This window comes from Amblyraja radiata, chromosome 8 (assembly GCF_010909765.2).
Source record: "Amblyraja radiata isolate CabotCenter1 chromosome 8, sAmbRad1.1.pri, whole genome shotgun sequence".
Taxonomy (NCBI): Eukaryota; Metazoa; Chordata; class Chondrichthyes; order Rajiformes; family Rajidae; genus Amblyraja; species Amblyraja radiata.
The window spans coordinates 50,427,643-50,436,569 of record NC_045963.1 but is presented as its reverse complement, the minus strand read 5'-3'; the positions used below and the strand labels follow the sequence as shown (position 1 = coordinate 50,436,569).

The window sequence follows — 8,927 nt, the reverse complement described above, 5'->3', positions numbered from 1 at the left end:
ATTGCTTCTCAGACTGGAGGCCTGTGGAGTGGTGTGCCACAGGGTTCGGTGCTGGGCCCGTTACTGTTTGTCATCTACATCAATGATCTGGATGAGAACCTACAGGGCAAGATTAACAAGTTTGCTGATGATACAAAATTGGGTGGTTTTGCAGATAATGAAGATGGTTGTGAAAGATTGCAGCAGGATCTGGATCGATTGGCCAGGTGCGCTGAGGAATGGTTGATGGAATTTAATACAAAGAAATGTGAGGCATTGCATTTTGGAAAGTCTTTGGGAAGGACCTACACAATAAATGGTAGGCTTCTGTGGAGTGTTGTAGAGCAGAGGGATCTAGGAGTGCAGGTGCATGGTTCCTTGAAGGTTGAGTCACAGGTAGATAAGGTGGTAAAAAATACTTTTGGCACATTGGCCTTCCATCAGTCAGAGTATTGAATATAGAAGTTGGGAGGTCATGTTGCAGTTGTATAAGACGTTGGTGAGACTGCATTTGTAGTATTGTGTTCAGTTCTGGACACCATGTTATAGGAAAGATATTGTTAAGCTTGAAAGGGTTCAGAGAAGATTTACGAGGATGTTGCCAGGACCAGAGGGTGTGAGCTATAGGGAGAGGTTGAGTAGGCTGGGTCTCTATTCCTTGGAGCGCAGGAGGATGAAGGGTGATCTTATAGAGGCATATAAAATCATGGGAGGAATAAATCGGGTAGATGCACTGAATCTCTTACCCAGAGTAGGGGAAGGGGACCAGAGGACATGGGTTCAAGGTGAAAGGGAAAAGATTTAATAGGAATCCGAGGGGTAACCTTTTCACACAAAGGGGTATGGAACTAGCTGCCAGAGGAGGTAATTGAGGCTGGGACTATCCCAATGTTTAAGAAACAGACAGGCACATGGATAGGACAAGTTGAGGGATATGGAGCAACTGCAGGCAGGTGGGACTAGTGCAGCTGGAACATTTTAGCCAGTGTGGGCAGGTTGGGCCAAAGGACCTGTTTTCACATTGTATCACTCTATGACTATAACACAAATTCATTGGATAGTAGATTATATACCCAAATTTGAATGAGAACCGTTGCGACAATAGTTCCTATGCGTTTAAACCTCCACAGAATGATCCATTTGAATGATTCCAAGAATCCCCCCATATATGGAATTATTGAATCCGGAACTATAATCTCATCATTCGTGGATAAGTGGAAAAGAGAACTGTGTAGTTATCCCGACATTAGTGCACGGAAAATGCTGGGATCCATTATCTGATACTCTTGGTGCAGGTTACTTCAGAAAATCAAAATGTGATTGGGAGCTGCACAACCCCCAATACTAAGAGATTAGTATACAAATTTAAAGCACACGGCATTGGGGGTTCAGTATTGATGTGGATAGAGAACTGGCTGGCAAACAGGAAGCAAAGAGTAGGAGTAAACGGGTCCTTTTCACAATTGCAGGCAGTGACTAGTGGGGTACCGCAAGGCTCAGTGCTGGGACCCCAGCTATTTACAATATATATTAATGATCTAGATGAGGGAATTGAAGGCAATATCTCCAAGTTTGCGGATGACACTAAGCTGGGGGGGCAGTGTTAGCTGTGAGGAGGATGCTAGGAGACTGCAAGGTGACTTGGATAGGCTGGGTGAGTGGGCAAATGTTTGGCAGATGCAGTATAATGTGGATAAATGTGAGGTTATCCATTTTGGTGGCAAAAACAGGAAAGCAGACTATTATCTAAATAGTGGCCGACTAGGAAAAGGGGAGATGCAGTGAGACCTGGGTGTCATGGTACACCAGTCATTGAAAGTGGGCATGCAGGTGCAGCAGGCAGTGAAGAAAGCGAATGGTATGTTAGCTTTCATAGCAAAAGGATTTGAGTATAGGAGCAGGGAGGTTCTACTGCAGTTGTACAGGGTCTTGGTGAGACCACACCTGGAGTATTGCGTACAGTTTTGGTCTCCAAATCTGAGGAAGGACATTATTGCCATAGAGGGAGTGCAGAGAAGGTTCACCAGACTGATTCCTGGGATGTCAGGACTGTCTTATGAAGAAAGACTGGATAGACTTGGTTTATACTCTCTAGAATTTAGGAGATTGAGAGGGGATCTTATAGAAACTTACAAAATTCTTAAGGGGTTGGACAGGCTAGATGCAGGAAGATTGCTCCCGATGTTGGGGAAGTCCAGGACAAGGGTCACAGCTTAAGGATAAGAGGGAAATCCTTTAAAACCGAGATGAGAAGAACTTTTTTCACACAGAGAGTGGTGAATCTCTGGAACTCTCTGCCACAGAGGGTAGTCGAGGCCAGTTCATTGGCTATATTTAAGAGGGAGTTAGATGTGGCCCTTGTGGCTAAGGGGATCAGAGGGTACGGAGAGAAGGCAGGTACGGGATACTGAGTTGGATGATCAGCCATGATCATATTGAATGGCGGTGCAGGCTCGAAGGGCCGAATGGCCTACTCCTGCACCTAATTTCTATGTTTCTATGTTTCTATGTTTCTAACCCATTAAAAAAATTGTTACACCTCAAAAAACGGTTAGAATTTGCCTGTTGGTGTCACTGTTAATTGAAAACTAAATCAGTTTTCAGTGCTAAAGCTCCACCTCGTTTTGATGGGTGTGTCCAAGTGGGTCAACAATTAGTTTAATTGTGTTTTTAGCTTTTATGCAGAGATTATACCATCTAATGCTAATTAACCATGAAACAAAATGCAAATTGGAAGGAATGCATAATGGGACTTCAAAGAACAGGGGGAAATTCTTAATTTCAAAATCAATTTATAGTGTTTTCAATTTTAAAGCATGAATTTAACAAAACTAATGTAAACAAATCTCCCCTAAACTGCCTAATTTAGGAATTATTGTATTCCCCTCTTCTTACTTTACTCTTAAATCTTATAAGATTGACATTCTCCACCATAAATTGATCTTTAGACAAATTTAGTTTAGCTAATTGAGATCTAGCATAGAAACAGGCCCTTGAGCCCACCAATTTCACACCAACCTATATTATCTCATCCACCCTCGACACATTTCTCATCCACCCTCGACACACTGGGGGCAATTTACAGAGTGAATGAACCTATAAACCTGCTTAACTTTGGGATGTTTGCGGGCACCAGGGCACCCAAAGGAAACCCACACTGTCACAGAGAGAACATGCAAACTCCCCACAGACAGCACTCAAGATCAGGAGTAAACCAGGATCTCTATCGCAGCTCTACCAGTAAAGCCACTGTGCCGCCCCCCCCCCCCCCCCCAATAAGGATTAGAAATAATGCCCACTCTTTCTAGCATTGTGCAGCTAAATAAGGAAGTAATTTCACACGTTGCATAAGCCTAAAACCTAAAAATGGGACAAATTAAACACATTAAGTTTCATTTTTGAATAAATACAGAATAGATTAAGTGAAATGAAAGAACCAGTTGAGGAACTGAATGTCTTACCCACACATTAGAATATGAAGGCAGTAGAAAGGATAGGTTTTCAAAGCATTATTGTTATGTGCATAAAGTGGGATTGTTTTAGTGCAAGAGGCTAAGGGGAGATATGAGAAATGGATAATATCTGTGGAAAGAACATTAAAAATTCTTAGAAGTTATTGATCCAAGAGTCCAATAAACAAACTTTTCCCAGTTGTAAAGATTTGCAAATGACAAGTGTCTCTTCAAAACTGCTTCCGGACTTAAGTATTTGCAGAATTCAGAATTTCACTTTGAATTGAACAATTTGATTGACAAAATATACCAGGCAAGAGGGAAAGATTCTACACAAGTGGTTAGGAAACAAAAGCAAAGTATTACAAATACTGAAATATTCCTTCCATCTCTACCACCCACCTCTTCTCATGGCACTTTCCGATGCAACTGCAGGATTTATAATATGCTCTTGCTTCTTTCTTTCCTACTATCTAGGGATCCGTCTATGCTAAATCTTCCACTTCGTGCAATGTAGTGCACCGATTTTGTACTTTTAACGTGGTCTCCTCTACACTGAAGAAACCAAGTGTAGATTGTTGTGACAACTTTATGGAGCACCCATGTTCAGTTCACAGGGGCAAGAGGTTCCAGTTGTCCATCACTAATTTTCCATCCCATTTCCCATCCCGTTTACAGCCTCCCGAATTGTACAATAAGGCCCAGCATAAACTCGCGGCATAGTACTTCATCAATTATCCAAACACATCGTAGCCTTCCAGACAATATTTAATTCAATATTTTCAGACAAACTTGCTTTTACTGCTCATTTTGAACTGACTAGTTCTGCTGTAGAGTATCCATCCGTAATATCAATTCAGTTTTACTTTCTTTATTAACACTACCCAATCTGCCATGCAATTCCATCCGTCTGATCCACCTCTACGTACATTTTCCAGCCTAATCCCCAATTTATCACCTTTTATATACAGAAATTGATCACTCAGTTGTGAATGCAATCATTGAGTCATCAGGAGTAAAAAAGATTCACTCCTCAGTGAAGAAATTTCTCAATCCGATGTGGCCTCCTTATTTTCAGACTGTGGCCTTTGGTTCTAGAAAAATCTTCCCCATTTCAACACTGCTGAGCTTGGTAAAAGTTTTGTATATTTTGATAGGGATCCCTTCATTCTTAACTAAAGAATAAGAGGCCTAGCCTACCTAATCTCTCCTCTTTGGAGAAATTCACCAATCCTTTTAATTCATATTGACCAAGACACTGAAGACATTCACCAACATATTTGTGGTGCAAGAGATACCTTTACTCATAACTAAAACGTTAGAAATGAAGGTCAACAGATCATTTGCCTTCCTAATTGTCTCCTGCACATTAGCTGCCAACTAAATAAACAACGATGCACAGGTTTAAAAAAAAATCAAAACTCAGCATTTGTTTTTGTAATGCATTGTGAGACCAGTGGGCCAAATTTGCCACGTAATGCAAGGATCTCATGCCATGTGGGAATTCTGTTCCTGGCCACATTTCCAGCTTAAAAACTGTTCAGGTTACAAAGAGTTCACAAGGACAGAATGCTACTGTAACCAGAGAAGATCTGTAACAAATGCTTTTTTTTTTTTGCACGTCCAGTTCTTGGGATTTGAATTTAATCAGTCCCCTGCCCAGTTGAATCTGCAAATATAAAAGTATAAAGTAAACACTTGCGTATCACTTAACTACTATTAAAGAAACAAAGCCTAGGTTGTCAAAATACAATTTTACTTTGGTTAACTCTAGATCCAATTCAGCACTAGTAAATTTGTGGTCTAATTAAAAATAAACATTTTAGATTCACTTTCATAAGCAGAGCTGCCAATTCTCACGCTTTGAGCGTGAGAATAACGCATTTTGGGAAATTCTCACGCTCTGTCGTGAGAAATTCGGTGATCAACGAAAATTTAAATTGCATGGGCCACGGGTGTTGGAGAGCCGGGGCTGAGGGAGGGATGGAAGCAGCGGGCGGTGACAGATGCGGGGAGCTGGGACTGGTGAGTGCTTGCGGGGCTGGCGAGTGGCTCGCTGCATCTCCGGCCATGGAGCCACTCCGGACAGTGCAAGAGTCCCGGCCGTCAGAGGCGTCGGAAGCTCTCAAAGGGAGGGGGAGAGAGAGAGGGAAAGGAGACAGGAGACAGTAGGGAGATAGAGAGATGGGGTGAGACAGAGGGGGAGAGAATGGGGGAGAGGGGGAGGAGAGAGAGAGGAGAGTGGGGAGAGTGAGGTGGGAGAGAGGGGGAGGGAGAGAGGGGGAGAGTGAGAGGGGGAGAGTGAGAGAGTGAGAGGGGGAGAGTGAGAGGGGGGGAGTGAGAGGGGGGGAGAGTGGGAGAAAGGAAAAGAGAGAGAGGGAAGATAGATGGGAGAGAGGGGTGAGAGGGAGGAGAGAGGGGTGGTAAAAGAGAGGGAGAAGAGGGGGGAAATAGAGAAACGGGGGAAAGAGGTAGAGAAGGGGGCAAGAGAAAGAGGAGATAGAGACAGAAGAGAAAGAGAGGGGAGAGAGAGCAAGTGAGGTGGGAGGGAGAAATAGGGAGAGATGTGGGGGGAGAGGAGGGGGAGAGAGGAGGGAGAGGGGGGTGAGAGAGAGGGGGTGAGAGAGAGGGGGGGTGAGAGAAAGAGAGAGAGAGAGAGGAGGAGGGGAGAGAGAGAGAGGGGGGGGAGAGAGAGAGAGAGAGAGGGGCGGGAAGAGAGAGAGAGAGAGGGGGAGAGGGCGGGGGGAGAGGGAGAGGGGAGAGGGAGGGGGGGAGAGAGGGAGTGAGGGGAGAGAGGGAGTGAGGGGGAGAGAGAGAGTGAGGGGAGAGAGGGAGTGAGGGGAGAGGGAGTGAGGGGGAGTGAGGGGGAGAGAGGGAGTGAGGGGGGGTGAGGGGGAGAGAGGGAGTGAGGGAGAGAGGGGGGGGGAGAGAGGGGGGAAAGAGAGGGAGAGGAGATAGTGGGATTATAGAGGCAAGGCTGCCAACTCCCATGCATTGAGTGTGAGAATCACGTATTTTGCCAAATTCTCATGCTGATCACAAATTTCTCACGCTCCGTTTGGCTTTGGAAGCAGAAGCAGCGGCGGGGACATGTGCGGACAGGGAGTGGGGATGGCGAGTATTTGCTGGGCTGGCGAGTCGCTCACTGCAACTCCGGCCATGGTGCAGCCTCAGTGCAAGAGTCTCAGGCCATCGGAGGCATCAGAAGCGTTGCGCCGCTGCCGTGAGAGTCTCTGCGCCAAATTCGCCCAGGTGGCCAGCATGGATCAGGCTGCGGCTCGGTGCATCCTGGAGGACAACCAATGGCTGCTGGAAGTAAGTACCAAGCACTGGGTAGAAACGGTGGAAGATAGTGGACTTCAAATGGGAGTGGTTGGAGAAAGCACCCTGCTTGCCTGCTAGATTTTCACTTACTGTAACTGCTGGAAAATGTTCCTGCTGAGAGGAAGACAGCAAAATACTGAAAATATTGGGGGTGAAAACGACTTCAGGACAGTTTGTTAGGAAAATGAAGGAAATGGTAATAGAATACTTATACAGTTGTGAGTATAATTTGATGGATGATAAATTGTGTTCAACCAATTGATGACTTCTTTGACAAAGTAACTAGCATGTTAGATAACAAGGAAGCCAATGGATGTAACAAATTTTATTATAGATAATTTGGTCTGTGAAGTGCCCCATAAAAGATTACTGCATTACATAAGTACCTATGGGCTTGAACATAATAGGTTAACTCCAGGAGGTCAGATATGGGGCTTTATGTGTGGGCCAGATATATTGTCAGTGCAGAGGGGCTAGGAGCAAGGCCAAGTGTGCATCCAGAGTCATGGTCTGGAATAGAACTAGGCGTGCAGTCAAAGCTGGGAACAGGGTAGTGTTCAGCACTGGGAACCTAAGCAGGTAAGCAGCTATGATCAGGGTAGAATAGGGGGGGGGGGGGGGGGCGCAGGTGTAAGGCTGGACTCAGGGTCAGGAATGAGGGAAGGTATGCAACTGGAGTCAGGGTCAGGCGTAGTACCAGGTGTGCAGTGAGACCAAGGTTGGTCAACACAGCCAAGTGTTTGATTATAATCTGATTTCCATACATGAATACACTAAGATCAGTCATGTGCTGCATGTGTTGATCAGAGCCTGGGCTCTACTGCGGAATGTAATTAGGAATGTAATTTAGTCTAACCTTATTCATAGCTAATCCAATTTAAAGCATATATATTGCATTCAAGTGTAGGTTAAAAGACTCGCTACAGTATGCACCATATTGCACAATTTCAAGCTGAAAAATGCAAAAGCCCCGTACCAATCCCATCGATGATAAATCAGAGAGATATTAATGTCTGAGCGCTGAATAACACTGAACAAATGTCTACACAACTGTGAGTACCCTTAATGTGGTTTGAAAATGAAAATATGGTTTGTTTGAAGTAAAAAGGCTCTGCCTGCAAATGGTTTATTGGGTGCTTTGGCTTGAAGTTGAAAGGCATACTTACTGCAAATGGTGGTTTGGGTGCTTTGACGAAGTTGAAAGGCACTGCTTACTGCAAATGGTGGATTGGGAGCTTTGGCTTGAAGTTGAAAGGCACTACTTACTGCAAATGGTGGCATGAAGTTGAAAGGCACAACTTACTGCAAATGGTGGCTTGGGAGCTTTGGCTTGAAGTTTAAAAACAATCACCATTCTCTCTGCTGCACCTGCTGGAGGGAGGGGGAGGGACTATAAAACCAGGAAATGGTGTGCCTCACTCAATCTCTGCAAGATGGATGAAGCCAAGGGTCACGTCTCTCTGAGCTCTGAATAACACTGAACAAATGACTACACAACTGTGAGTGCCCTTAATGTGGTTTGAAAATGAAAATATGGTTTGTTTGAAGTAAAAAGGCACTGCCTGCAAATGGTTGTTTGGGTGCTTTGGCTTGAAGTTGAAAGGCACTTCTTACTGAAAATGGTGGTTTGGGAGCTTTGGCTTGAGGTTGAAAGGCACTACTTACTGCAAATGGTGGCTTGGGTGCTTTGGCTTGAAGTTGAAAGGCACTACTTACTGCAAATGGCGGCTTGGGTGCTTTGGCTTGAAGTTAAAAGGCACTACTGCAAATGCACAAATGAGTCTGAAGAAGGGTTTCGGCCCGAAACGTCGCCTATTTCCTTCGCTCCATAGATGCTGCTGCACCCGCTGAGTTTCCCCAGCAATTGTGTGTACCCACTGCAAATGCACTTCCTGTTTGCACTGTATATTGATTTTAGATAAAACGCTACACTTACGGCTGTGATTTTTGGCCATCTTACTCAGTCCCCCCTCCGCTGAGCAGGTGCAGAGAATTCTTCCCATCAATGAAAAATAAAAGTGATATTAGTGTTCAAAAAATGTTGAGAATCTCTCTCCTGTCAATCACGCCCTGAAAGCCACACCTTTTCCGGTGGGAGGGGGAGGGGTTATATAACCCAGTAGTGTGGGTGTGGCTCAGTCTCTGCATGATGGGTGGGGGAGGGGTCATGAA

General features: G+C 44.8%; 1 protein-coding gene across 1 annotated transcript in view; it reads right to left on the bottom strand.

Annotated features, from left to right (window-relative positions):
- Nucleotides 1–4,990: 4,990 nt before the first annotated feature.
- The window catches only part of LOC116976196 (3-oxo-5-alpha-steroid 4-dehydrogenase 2-like), a 39,338-nt gene continuing 35,401 nt past the window's right edge, over nucleotides 4,991–8,927 (bottom strand). Inside the window, exon 5 of the mRNA XM_033025863.1 lies at nucleotides 4,991–5,100. Within this exon, the coding sequence (XP_032881754.1) occupies nucleotides 5,079–5,100 (22 nt within the window). The 3' untranslated portion in view covers nucleotides 4,991–5,078. The remainder of the gene's footprint in view (nucleotides 5,101–8,927) is intronic.